At 49.9% G+C, this 13618-nt stretch overlaps 3 protein-coding genes across 3 annotated transcripts; 2 read left to right on the top strand and 1 right to left on the bottom strand.

Moving 5' to 3' along the window:
- Nucleotides 1-1513: 1513 nt before the first annotated feature.
- MRS44_013707 (uncharacterized protein) lies at nucleotides 1514-3544 on the top strand (the record flags this gene model as incomplete). The annotated part of the gene is made up of 2 exons (XM_065617166.1): nucleotides 1514-1759; nucleotides 2021-3544. The coding sequence occupies 2 exons, from the start codon at nucleotides 1514-1516 to the stop codon at nucleotides 3542-3544; spliced, it is 1770 nt and encodes a 589-aa protein (XP_065473238.1).
- Nucleotides 3545-3834: 290 nt separating this feature from the next.
- MRS44_013706 (uncharacterized protein) lies at nucleotides 3835-6355 on the bottom strand (the record flags this gene model as incomplete). Its single annotated transcript, XM_065617165.1, has 3 exons — nucleotides 3835-5259; nucleotides 5321-5605; nucleotides 5753-6355. 3 exons carry the CDS (start codon nucleotides 6353-6355, stop codon nucleotides 3835-3837), a joined length of 2313 nt encoding a protein of 770 aa, XP_065473237.1.
- A 3998-nt stretch (nucleotides 6356-10353) lies between these two features.
- On the top strand, nucleotides 10354-11176 carry MRS44_013705 (uncharacterized protein; the record flags this gene model as incomplete). The annotated part of the gene is made up of 2 exons (XM_065617164.1): nucleotides 10354-10788; nucleotides 10907-11176. The coding sequence occupies 2 exons, from the start codon at nucleotides 10354-10356 to the stop codon at nucleotides 11174-11176; spliced, it is 705 nt and encodes a 234-aa protein (XP_065473236.1).
- Nucleotides 11177-13618: the final 2442 nt, after the last annotated feature.

Raw genomic sequence — 13618 nt, 5'->3', positions numbered from 1 at the left:
TCACCTTATTAATAGTTGTGAGATAGTGGGCCTCAATGGCTGGATTAGGGTGAAAATCATAGATAGAAGGTAGGTCTGTATTATGCGTAAGACTTCAACTTGCGGAGTCCTCTGCGAGAGCTCCCCGGCGGACTTCCCTATTGGAGTGGGGTCACGTGCCCTCGGCCCGAGGATAAGCCGATTTGTCGGCGTCATCCCGTTTCGGATCCATTTTCTTACAATAGTATGCCTTCTATTATACCAGGTGGCCAATAAGGTCTTGGTTGTTGGGTATTTCGGTTAGCATAGCCGTTAGCCCGAGCTACGGGTTGCACCTCTGCTCCGGACTTGTGGCCTGATCCTTCAATGATCCATTCTGATGCTGTGCCTTCAGTACGGTCTTGACATTTTCCCAAGTCTTTTACATATGGAACGCCGGCGACTTCCATTTGGAGTTGTCCTAGTTTTATCAACACCATGGGAGCTTATCGGCCCGTCTCGGCATAAGTAAAGTAAAAACTTTTACCAGGTTGTCAAACGACTTCCATCGGAACTCGGAAACATAACAGACTTAATAGGCCCCCCCTGCTTACTATCTCTATAGGGGTTGCAAAGCATTTCTAATTATTTCAATAAAGGAAGCTGTCAAACCTTATGTATATTCAGTCCATTGATATAGCTTAATATAATGTATTTAATAAGCAAGTTATCAAATGTGATGATGTGTATTGTTGTTATGTATGTCTAGCTTCGGCGAAGACGCGCCAAAGCGGAAAGGGCAGGATTCTGCGCTTTCCTAATTGGGACTAGTATAGTCACGTGATACCGTTTGTGGGCAACTGGCAGGCTGTCACATTTGACACAAGTGCATCGGATCAGTAAGTGCATTAATTTATCTTACTTAAGAATGTGTCGACAGCCTGCCAGTTGCTTACCTCAGGTACTCAGACCCGCTCACTAAGCGCACAGATCACGTGCTTCTGTGAGAGGGCCTGAGTGGTTTCCGACGCGTTTTGGTGTGAGTGCGACTATCTACCATACAAAATGGGTACAGTGAGTGCCGCTTTGCAAACGCGACGTGAACGCCATCAACTCCCACGCGGCATAGCGCCTTCAATTCGACACTTTTCATTATAATTAGTATTTCCGAAAATCCTACAAACACCAGGTACCTGCTCATCTTGTTTTTGTTCAATTGGATCCGGTTCTTGTGCAATATCACTACGAACGGCCTTCGCGTCGGAAAATCCGCCAGCTAATTCACTCGACAACGACCGGCAACTCCACCATCTCCTGTGCAACAAAGACTCCATTATTAAGAGAGGCTCTCCCAAGCTAGTACGACCTTCGGGCAGCCTTGGACTTGGTACTCTACAGTCCTCTGTTGTGAAACCGACACGAACATCAACGGCTCCCAGATTTCATGCAATAGCGATAGTCGGATAGTCCCAGACTCAAGGCATCCGCCTTTCCTCACTCAACCGAATTGAAACGGATATTCAGGAGAGGCTGCCGATTTGACGGATCGTCGAGCATGGCTGAGATTGCCGCCACTAATATGGATGACGCGCAATTGACTTCTAAGATTGAGGGTTTGGTGGGTTTCCGGCCGCGAGTTGGGCAGGTAGAGGCGATACGCAAACTCGTGGTTGATCAGAAAGATATGATATTGATTGCACCGACGGGTTGGGGGAAAAGCCTCGTCTTTCAAACAGTTCCAGCCCTGGCTGGTGGAATTTGCCTCATGATCATGCCGCTGACGCTTCTAGAGGAAGATCAGGTTAGTCATCCGCTCTTGATACATGACTACGAGTACGGCTTATCTGAGTCGCCTTAACTAGGCAAGATCAATATCTAGGGTCCCAGGCTGCAGTCCATGTGTACTCAATGCAGGGACGAACTCACTGGCATTGCTTGAAAGCATCAGGAAAGGTGTGTACACCCATGGTTAGTGAGAGCCTTAGATATCTACGAACTACGTTCTGATTCTGTAGTTCTTCTCGGTCCGGAGCTTGCATTGTCTGAAACCTTTAAAACAAAGGTGCTTAGAGACCCGTCGTTCCAACAAAAGCTGGCTCTTGTTGCTATAGATGAAGCTCACGTAGTTTGGGAGTGGGGAGCGTCATTCCGAATGCACTACAGTCAACTAGTTGTACTGAGAAGCTTCATTCGCGGAACGGTGCCATGGCTAGCATGTTCTGCAACACTTGATCCTCAAACACTAGCCAAAGTGAAGGAGTTGTGTGGTTTTGATTCGAAGGTCTTCATCCAGCGCAACTCTGTTGATCGCCCGGACATCTTCATTGATGTGAAGCGGATGGCACATCCGCTTACCACGTTCCGAGACCTTGAGTTCCTCATTCAGCCAGTGAGGAAGGCCATAAAGGATGCAGTTGCCCAGGACTGCGAAAACCAAGCGCGAGCAGCAATAGCAGTTGGCGACATGCACAGTGCAACGCAGCTTATATCCCTCGCCGCACGAGAGCCACGGAGCAGCCAGGTCCTTCAGGGAGTGGACAGCCGGACATGGTGCATGAAAATCCGCAAGACAGTGGTGTATTTCGACTCCATTGCGACTCTTGAGGCTGCCGCAGCGTTATTAACTGTAGCACTAATCAACACTGGTTGCTCAAAGACGGCTGCATCGAACGCGATCCAGCCGTATCACGCCGAGCTCGCAACCTTCGATAAAGAGAGCATCTCGAGGGAATTTGCGAAGCCTGACAGAGAAACTGCCCGGGAGAGCTCCAGGCATCGCATTATCATGGCTACTGATGCCATGGGAATGGGCATCAACAATCCAGATATCCAACTCGTGGTACAGTGGAGACAACCGGCCACACTATGCTCTCTGTGGCAGCGGGCAGGTCGGGCAGCCAGAGGTGCTGGTATCACAGGAGAGTTCATCTGGCTCGTGGAACCTTGGTGCTTCGAAGTGGCGATGCCCGAGAAGGGATCTCAAGGAGCTTTACAGTCAAGCATGGCGCGCAATCGATCTCTATCTCAGGAACTGAGTGACGTGATCAACAGCAAGCACTGCAACAGAAAGAGTATCCTCCAGTTCTTCGAAGATACTGCTTCATACTTGCACCCTTCCGGCCCACAGTCTTGCTGCGCTCTTTGTCGAGGAGATCCACCGTCCTTACAAGTCAGAGTTGCACGAGGCCTACCGAATACGATGGTATCACAGAAGCATATCGTTGCTGCTGCAAGAGCCGCTCTGTTGAAGTGGAGGAAAGAGGCTGCCCAACGGTGGTCCTCTGTATTGTCTCGGGGCGGAGAGGATTTAGTGCTCCCCGATACTGTATTACGCAAGCTATCACAAGCAGCGTCTTCCATCGATACTGTTGACACGCTAGGGCTGCTAGTTGGTACTATTTGGGCCGCTCGGGAGACTTATGCAACTGAAGTAGTAGACCTCCTACGAGCTGCATGTTCGGAAGCCAAGGCGGCAAAGGCCACCGAATTTAGACCAAGGAAGCGTCGTGCTTTGCAAGAGATTGAGAGCAACAGTCAAGGGACGAGTAAGAAGGCACAGAGGGCCACAAAGCCATATAAAGTATAAGCCGAGCAATGAGCATCACAGCGCGTCTGTGATGGATTCTAATAGTGTAAATTACAGCTATATAGTCCTCATGCATTTTTACATCCGAGCTGAGGAAAGAAGAAAGAAGAAAGAAAGAAAGAAAGAAAGAAAGAAAGAAAGAAAGAAAGAAAGAAAGAAAGAAAGAAAGAAAGAAAGAAAGAGAAGATGACAGAAAATCCTTCGACAAGATAGACGAAGTCGTTACCACTCACCGGAGCAACAGTGCTTAGACTAGCAAGAGGACAAGGCAGTGCCTTGTCCCGCAGGGCTTAGCCCGTTACCTCGTCTTCCGCATCGACGGTGAAGAACTCACCTATCTCGTCTCCAGCATCCTCTTCTTCTGCGTTGAGGTCATCTGCGGTGAGATCCAGTCGATCTAAGCACTCCTTCCTATTGAATTTGCATAGACCTCCTCCGGCTAGTTTCGAGATCGCAGCATCAAAGAGATCGATCGCTTCATGTGTGACTGGGCGGCGCTGAGTGCCAGTGATAGATCCACTCCCAACGAGTACTTCTGCCATCATTCTGAGATCTTTGGTTGCCTTCTTCTCGGGATGGTTCCCGTTATGACTCATGCCAAGGAGCGACTCCGTATTCTCTTCCACTGACTTGAAGAAGTCTGTGTTTAGAGCACAGTTCTCCATGAGATATTTGACGGTAATGGCTGAGCCGCGGCGGTTCCTCAATATAGTCTTCAGCTTGCCATTATGGAACTCAACCAATCTATCGGTCTCAAACCAACCGTCGTCAACGCCAGTGGTATTCACTAGACCGTTTGCCAAGATGGCTCTCTGTAGTTCAGGCGCTGCGGCCGTGGTTGAAATAAGACGCTTAAGATAGAGCATCTCAAACGCGTATTTGTGCTGTCCCGATGCATGGAAATAAACACAGCTGCGGGCAATACCTCGATGGAGGAGACCAAGATCGGCGTGCTTGATGGCATGCTTCATAACCAGGTAATTTTGGGTATGTTGTAAGAACAAGATGTGGTTTCTAAGCTCGGGATTCTTCGTGTATCGACAGTCGACGTCGTAAGACTGTACGATGCTCTCAATGAGTTGGCTGAGTTCGTTCGGGCCGTATGACTGCAAAATGCGGGCGATATCCAACTCTGTATCACCTAGACCCAGAATACCGAGTCTAGACCACATAAGAGCACAGATCCTGGCCTGAAAGCTGTGGATAACGAGCTGTTCAAGAGCGTAGAAGTCGGCCTTCTTCGACTGGATTCCTTTGCGAACCCAGAAGTTCATAGCGTCATAGAGTGTGGCCTTGCTGCCATCACCTGCTGCGCCGAAATGCGTCCGGCTTAGCATATACAGGTAGTTCATTCTCACGTGAAAGAGAGCTGGCACAGGCAATACCCATCTTAAGCTATCAACTGCTTGGGCGGCCCTAGATCGGCGACTCTTGATCATGCGGATGCGCTGGGTTGTCTTCTGGTCACCGTATACGAGAAGTAACCGCTCCTTGAATGCCTCATCCGGCAACTGGTATTGCTCCCGGAAGATATTGGATAATACATCCAGATTGCCTGCATTCGTGCTCTCGTCGTATGGGATAGGACCAAGCGATAGGTGAGCCGTCTTCCGTCGTGGTAGGATATCTATCACCGGCATAGGATGTTGCGGTGGCATTGACATGCAGTCCGAAAAAGCAGCCCTGATTGACTCGTACACGAAATGACGGGATATCTACCTCTTTACAAGATCAGCTAACCGTAAGGTGGATGGATGATATGGAAATGAATCTCACCTCTACTTCAATGGTATCTCTTTGATTCCCTGGGGATAAGAATATATCCTCCAGTTGCAGCCTTGCTGCTGGATTCAGCATGCTTTGCATCAGGCCTCCTTCCGGCATCTCAATGCCTTGGATAAGCAGTCCAGTCGTGACTGAATGGAACGAGCCCTGATTATCAACACGTTGTTCTTTGACGTGCTCCATCTGCTCGAAATTATCGTATGCAGTAACGACAGTTGGTTGTTGCCCTTTTGCAGCTACTGCTTTCGCAGCGTGCTCTGACTGCCTCTTGATCACCTGCAATGTCTTGTGATAAGAGCAGCAAAGCCCGAGTCGTTGTAGGGCTTCTAACTGCCGTCTTTTAACGCCTTTGGAGTGGAGATATACGCTCAGTTGTATCTGGAAACCCGACGATCGATTCCGCTGGTGCGATCTACATATTACTGCCAGGACGTTAATGAGATATCCGTTATCTTCATGGCCCTCATAGCCTCTCCTGAGGTGGTTATGTGGCCTCAAAACACTCCGCAGAGTCTGCATAAGCAGTGGGCACTTCTGCTCAGCGGCCTCGATGATCTGATTGCTGTCCAGTCGCTCAAAATCAACCACCTCTTGACCCTGAGCATAGAGAAATGGCGTTATCTTGCCAAGTTGCTCAATCTCCTGCCGCAGCTCCATAGCACCGATGTTTAGGTACTGGATCAAGTAACCTCGAGAGGATGCTACAACCCTATTCTCAGACCGGCCCACGTATGCATCCAGGACTGTAGCATCTTGGAACGTTGCTTTGGCAAATGCAGTCCTCCTCTGAGTATTCCGCTGGCCCTCAGAGGTTGCCAGAGCTCGAACAAAGTCGCCAATCGACCAGTTCAAGTCGTCACGTATGTATTTCCATATCAGATCAAGCTTCTCGGTGCTATCTCGCTTCTGTTTTCGTGCATCCGTATTGCGCTGCGATGGAGATGGCGGAGGAGATGACGGACTGCTGATAGATTGCGGGCTGCCTATCGAGCTGAGGGATGACAATGATGTGGCGGGTTCATGCATCGTGCGCTTCGATGTTGAAGAATCGTCCTGTGTCGTATTTTTGCCCACGGTCTAATGGAAATGCCTGTGGCATTCGCCTGGACAAGCTAGCGATGGTGCGGGGTGGCGGGGACGCGTCGATGGAATGAATTCAGTCGCACTCACACCAAAACGCGTCGGAAACCACTCAGGCCCTCTCACAGAAGCACGTGATCGGTACGTCTGTGCGCTTAGTGAGTGGGTCTGAGCCTGCTGAGGTAACGTCAGAGGAAACCGCCCTGATCAGGCTCTGTGTGCGATAAACGGATGCACAAAAAGCAAAAAAGATGTCAGACAATTGGCTCCACAGGGATCATTGATGGCACCAGTCAATTTATGGGAATTATCTGAAGAACAAAGGAAATTGAACAGCCATGTGTTCGGGCACAGCTATTTGAGCTCATGTCGTTAGGATTGGAATCCTTGATGCGACAAGCTGGATGTGAAACCGGATACACGACCCCAAAGTACGGGCCGCGTTTCATATCCAGTCGCATGAACCGATATCCGACACCATCCGAGCGGGATATCGGGTAAACTGTGGGCCAGTTTTTCTCGGGGGTTGGCACATTGATTGCCAAGCTATTTCAAGAAAACATTCACCAGCGAGATGGTGGGTTTGTGGCAGGCAGCAACCCCCCATCCTCGCGTGAGCAAATGAGTGGCCACCCGCCCAAGGAGAGGACCTTGAGCAACTTGTCACAGGGGCTCTCGAAACGTTTCCGGCGAATCACGTGGCTCGCGTGGCTCACGTGGCTCATCCGGCCCAACCAATGGAAGTTCGGTCGATCCCTGTGGATGGCCCGATCCCTGAGGATGGTTCGATCCCCGAGAATCGTTATTCGCATCGAATCGAACGCCAAGACATGCGATTCGAGATCCGTAAGACTTGGCGTCTCATGAGTCTATCTCTTTGACTGCGCGGGGGCTACCATTGGGTATTTGGCAGGGATCTAAGCCAATTACGGTTAGTCTTTCTCTTTGCTTTCCAAAAACTCGATAAGGAATTAACACAATACCACGAATATCCCTAGTATCTCAGATAGTACTCTAGCAGAGGGGACGAATACCCAATGGTAGCCCCCGCGCAGTCAAGGAGATTGACTTGACTCGCATGTTCCCCTCATGTACACTCGTGAGGATCGGGATAGTGTGGGGCAATGTAGGTAGTAGAGACCTACCACAATTACAGTTGAAGGGAGATGGTGCCATCCAAATGCAAGTGGTGTTTTGCGGGCATGTGAATGTCGCAGTTGTAAACATTGGGAACAAAAATTGCATTGGGAATTTGACATCTCCTGAGTGTCCTTTGCGGCGGCGGTCGTATCGCCGAGCGCTGTTTTTGAATTCTCGCATTGACAACCCTCGAAAACCGAGAATACACCAGAACCCACAGAAATGGCGATGGACATGTCAAATATCCCCTCGACTGAGTGTAAGCCTCCCTCTTCACTGAGCCCTCATGTCCACTTATCATAAGAGCATAACAGATAAGATCTTATCGCAGCGATAAACTGAGAACCTTGCTAGTATCATAACACTGGGACAAGGTACCTTTGGGAGGCTTACCACAATTGAGGGGATTAGTCTGGTTAACGTCTTCTCCAAGCCGCATGCCGGTTAGCAGCTGCTGCATTCTGTGACATCCCATTTTCGTGGTCCTGAAGAGCCAGCTGAAGACTTTTTTCTGGCTACTTACGCATGCTGTATCGATTGCAAAAGTCAGTTTGGTGATAGTTTTTTTTTTTTTTTTTTTTTTTGCGCGAGAAATCGCGGGTTGAATGTGAGCTGTCATGATGTTGCAGGTGGGAAAAGGGTACCCGACGTTAGTAAGAATGAGAGGGATGAATGCCAGCTCCTGGAATCACATGCACAGTGGAAACCAATCAGATAACTCCGGTGACAGGACCCCGATAAGCAGAACTGGCCCACCCGAGAATCACAACGTACCACGTACAACTGTAAGGTCAATCTTCGGACACCGCCCCCGACGGGCTTGGAGCTGGGAGATCTTTTAAGTGGGCCCACTGGCCCGTGTAACCTCTGGACGGCGAAAGAAGGCATGTTCCCCCACAAACAATCAACTCCTAATTTTTCCCTCTAGAGACCTATTTATGCTGTTTAATAGGCGTGAACTCATCTCCAGACCGAGACCTCTGCATTGACTGACTGGCGATATGGAAGGACAAAAAAAGGTTGTCGATGACGCGTTGCCGCCACTTGAGCTTGTGCTTGTGTATCGCTTCCACTTGGGCTGCCCTCAAAGCTACAGATAGCGGTTGATAAGGGCTGTTTCAAGCAGGTACGCCCATATTCTGGGACCAGGTTGGTGCCAAATTCACCGCCAAAAGGAGCCCTGTTGAGCCGCATGGTATAAAGGGATGGTAATCGTAGATCGTGGCGTCCAATATCGGATACCCGGTGGGTAGACTTGAAAGTGGGCCCACCCAGTGGGCCCACCGGGCGAGTCGCCCTAGGGCGGTTTCCTGGGTGTAAACCGTGTACACAGGTATGCAGAGCGACTTGCTTTGCCCATGCCCGTGAAGGGGCACGTTGAAGGCAGTGGAGCCGATAATTACTGGAAAATGTGAGCTACTCGGTGCAAGGGCTAAGATTTCCCTTGGCAGAATGGTCTATCCCAGAACAACATCAAATAAGATCCTTTGCTCGCAGCCTCTGTTACACCTTTGATGAGCTGTGCGAGGCAGCACCTGATCTGGCGAACCAGTATGTTTCTCAAACAAACACTGGTTGTAGGAATACGTGACATCCGATAAACAAAATAGGTAGACTGACTATCGCCGTTGTTTCCTCTTGTCCTATCTCGCCGTCTTATCCTAGAGGTGTTTGCACATTGAGCCCATGGACTACGAAGTATGCCGAATCATCTTGAATAAGCCTCCACTACGGAGGAAGCTTTCAAAAGTTTTCGGCCAAGCTCATGAACGCCACATCCTTGAACCCCTGTGACTACTTTCCGATACTTCACACTGGGATTGACTACAGTAGGTCCTCTCCCTAATTCCCCTATAACTTCAGGGGTCATAGGGGAATCTTATTTTTTAATTACCGACTAGAGCCTGCTATATTCTGATCTCGTTTAGTGGGTTTAAGTGAACTCGACGTACCTCTTGTATTTATCACTGGTGTGGCGTCGTTATTGCTTTTTCTTGACCGAAGGCTTTTGAAATGGACCTCCGTACGGAGTACTCTTTTTCAATTCCGCAGTTGGAGGCCACAGACATCAACCTTGGCTGCCTATTGGGCGGGTTTCCAGACTCTCGCACGGCCTTCAACACTAAAAGGTTGGGTCCTGTGCTAGTCTCACTGATTCCCTAGTCCCCTTAACTATCTCTTTTCTGGACTAGCGAGAATGAAATGTGCGCCCAGGTACCATCCTAGCGCCATCCGTCCCGCGCCGTCCCTCCTAGCAAGTCGCGAGTTGGGCTGTGTGGCCTCTAAACCGAATGCTAGATCAAGGATCTTGGCTTTGAAGCCGGGCCACATTTTCCGGGGAATTTCTTCCGAACCTAGGGTTTCAATGATACCGAGATAGTTTCTTATCCATGCGTTTTCACATCCTTAAATTTGACTTTTCCCTTCCCGCCACTCGTCGAGATCTGATCGGTCTGGGAAATTGAACGAGCTTCCTTGTCGGTCGTTCCACGTCCTATTTTCGAGTTCTGTTAACATATTGCAGGTCATTTCGTTCGCAGCGACTTGTATGAGCGTCAGCACAGTAGCTTCTTTTTGCCCCTAATCATCCCGAGCTTCCAGTGCGCGGTTGTTCACCTGCTCGAAATCACCATCACTAGCACAGAAATAGCCCAACGGGCATTCAAGACGGTTCTAGATGGTTAGGGTCTCCCTCTAGCTCTTCCCCCGCTGCTTTGGCCATCAGCTGAACTTCTTGTATAGAGATATACCCTGTGATCTCTCTTTATCTCACGGACGACAGAGGCTTAGGTGAGCCGAGAGACATGGGAGACGACTTAACCTTTGGGACATCCTACATCCCCGAATCTCTTCTATGGGAGCAATGGTGGTCGTCAAACCAGCTAGTCCCGTTTGGTACATCAGAAGGCAAGAGTAGCACGTCAGACGGCGTTTATACGCAGACTGGTCCTCTACTCGATGGGTTCTTCTATCACTATAACACCAACTCGACAGTCCGTTGGCATAATATCAGCCACGAGACCGATGATATGAATTCGTGGAACGGCCTCGATCCTGTCATAGCGGATACGCCCCTGTTTTCGGTGTCTGAGCATAGGATTCCTAAGGAATCACCTCCTGTCCAGGGCCATTGGCACTCACCCTCGACGCCAAAGAAACCAAATCGAAAGCAAAATTGCTCCTCTGACGATCTTATGTCTCGCAAATCCACTGGAAGAACTCCGCTGGGTGGCAGAGACGTCAATTCACAAGCAACGAACAAGACAAACCATTCAACTTTTTCGCCGCACGAGAAATGCCAGCGGCAACGGCGTTCATCCAGTGCAACATGGCAACAATCGCATTAAAAGAATCCAGGAACGAAACCGAATCGCATCCAACAAGCTCCGTGTCAAGCAGAGGGAAGAACAGCTGAAACTTGAGTCAAGCCAGCAGGACCTGGAGCGTATCCACCGCGATCTTTTCACCTGCGTGGCCGACCTGACATTCGAGGTGTATAAGCTTAAGATGCAACTTCTACAGCACTCGGGATGCAATTGTACCCTCATTCAGAACTACCTCGTCCATGAGTCTAGTCGATATGTACAAGCATGCGAAGAGAAGTCGCAGCGAGAGGCCTCATATTGACGGTAGTAGCACCCGGTGCGACCCGAGCCAGAATGAAGATGGGATTGAAGCGGGACAAGAATGGCAAGGATGATAGGATGCCATTGTAGGGACCTCCAGAGTGGACGCGTTATCTGAAAGCTTGTGTAGTGCTATTGTTTGGGGACTTGGGGACGGGGACTTGACCGGCTTGTCAGCCACAGAATGTTCCTATTTCCTTTTAGACTTATTTATCTCGAGGTCTGCACCACAGAGAAGTCATCTCGATCTCATTTTCCAGGGCCCCTGCCTTTGTCACCGCGCCGTCCTGGGCCCGGTTCCCGTGGGTAGCTAGCGTTCGTTCTTGGCGCGGTTGACTAACGAAAGGCGGCTGATATGATGTCTCGACATGTGATAGCGTTGCATTAGGCCAGTGTGACGAGAATGGCTTTGAGTGTTACACAAGTGTGGCTCGGACCCCATGTGCAGGGCATCTCGGAGGAGGACTTGCGTAGTACAAGCTGCAAGCAGGGGCGGGAAATTTCTCGGGGGGTGCAAGCTAAGCGGGCCGCATCAAAGAAACAAAGGATAATCACAATGGGTTTGGCTCAGTGGCAAAGGCGTCTCTTCTTTTTATTACGTCCTCGACGTCCACCGTCTAGCATGCCTGGCCCCCGACTTGCCACTTCGGCTTCATTGGCCTTCGGCCCCCTCAACGGTTGGCTATCCGGATGAGAATTGGACCATGGCGTCAATGAAGTAGGGGATGCACCCAAGTTTGATCACCGCGCTAGCATAGGACTAGTCGGATCTCGCGGGGGGTTGCAGAGCCTGAACTGTTGCGCATTGATCGCTGACTACATGATCTCAAGGACTTTGAATGCTACCCTAACCCGTGCGGCCGCATTGCTGCTACCATTCAGTGTGTCCATCAATCAAGTTACTTGGCTTGGTTGGTTGAGATGGGAGCACACCCATCAGTCGCCGGCTACCCGTGGCCCTATTGGGTCCCTGTTCCTGAGGCTCTTTGAGTTCATACCTGGCCTGCGACACATTACCACCAAAATCATCGTATAAATCATATGAAAGTCATCTATGAGCTCTCAATCAATCCCTAGAAAACCTCGATTTAAGGTATAAATCCTAATGCGGCTCTCGCTTGTTTGCGGCGCTCGCTTATCAAGTACGTTAGTTGAAGAGAGCATTTTTAGTCAATTCTCATTTCGATTTGAAATTAGCAGCTATTTTCGCTAAGAAATCATTGAGCGTTGTCGACCGCGCATTCTGAATGTGATAAAGTAATGAGGGCGGGTAAAGTTAGGGGCTGCGTCGAGTTCCCGTGGATTACATTAGAAGGAGCAGATGAAGGAGGCCAAAGCGCGAGAAAACGAAGGTTCACGCTACGTTTCAGAGAGATGGTAGCTCACGCCTGGGACGCTGGGAGACGCCAAAGCTATGAGAGCATGACATCATCGGTCAATCAGCCCGTTCTACTATTAACTCATTTAAGAAATTATTTAGGCACTCACCATCGCCTCTTTCCCGCTTGTGCTTCCTTGCAATATATCTCGCGTCACTTAACTCTCTCATACTACTACTATCCCGACTGCTCGATACTACTCGACACTCAACACTACCAACCGTCACGGACTTAGCCAATTGTACTTGGCTCTCTTGACAACTATTCGAATCTAGTCAAGCGGCACGCACCATAATCAATATGCCTACTCAGCGACCTTCGAAACTCCCTCCCTGTCCCGCCCCGCCTCCTAGTCTCTCTCTGCCTCCCCTGCCCAAACGAGGCTAAGCAAACGGACAACTCCAGCGACGGCCGAACAACAAACTTCTCTAGTCAGCCTGACCTTTGGGAATCATCGGCTTCAGCCTCCGCCTCTTACAACATGACTCTTGGCTTTGACTGGTTCCAGCGGGTGCAGCAACCTCTGGTCTTCGGTTACGGAGGCAATGTATAAGGTTCGCTCGGGCCTTGCCAGGCCTTCGCGATGGCGCGCGTGAGCATATGCACGTGCCAGTCCCGAAACTCCAGCACAATCCCCCACCCGTTTCCGCATGCACCTCACTAATCGCAACCATATTGGGTTCTCGTGAGCTGGCCTTGGCCCGGTCAATCATCTGCCAATACGACCGCCCCTTCATCTCATCGATTCAGCTGTCGAATCAATCTACCCGCCTCTATAAGATCTTCACAAAACCGCTCTGGGCCGCTCACCCAACCCAGAGCTAACGGCCCGGCCCTTGGCAGGTCTTTTACAGCCACACACATCTTTCGCCTTTTCTAGCTAGACCGACGGGACTCTTTCGACTTCACTTCTTTGGTGCTTCTTTCATCACTAGCGCATCACGGTTTCATTTACCCCTAGTCACTATCTAATCATCTCTCACTTTTCCCACTTCTCTACTTGTTGTTGAATTGCGCAGTGATGCTGGGTGTGTTTTATAAAATCAAGGTTGTTATTATTATTG

This window comes from Fusarium solani (assembly GCF_023522795.1).
Source record: "Fusarium solani strain SB1 chromosome Unknown bctg00000009, whole genome shotgun sequence".
Lineage (NCBI taxonomy): Eukaryota > Fungi > Ascomycota > Sordariomycetes > Hypocreales > Nectriaceae > Fusarium > Fusarium solani.
This window is presented reverse-complemented; position numbering and strand designations above follow the sequence as displayed.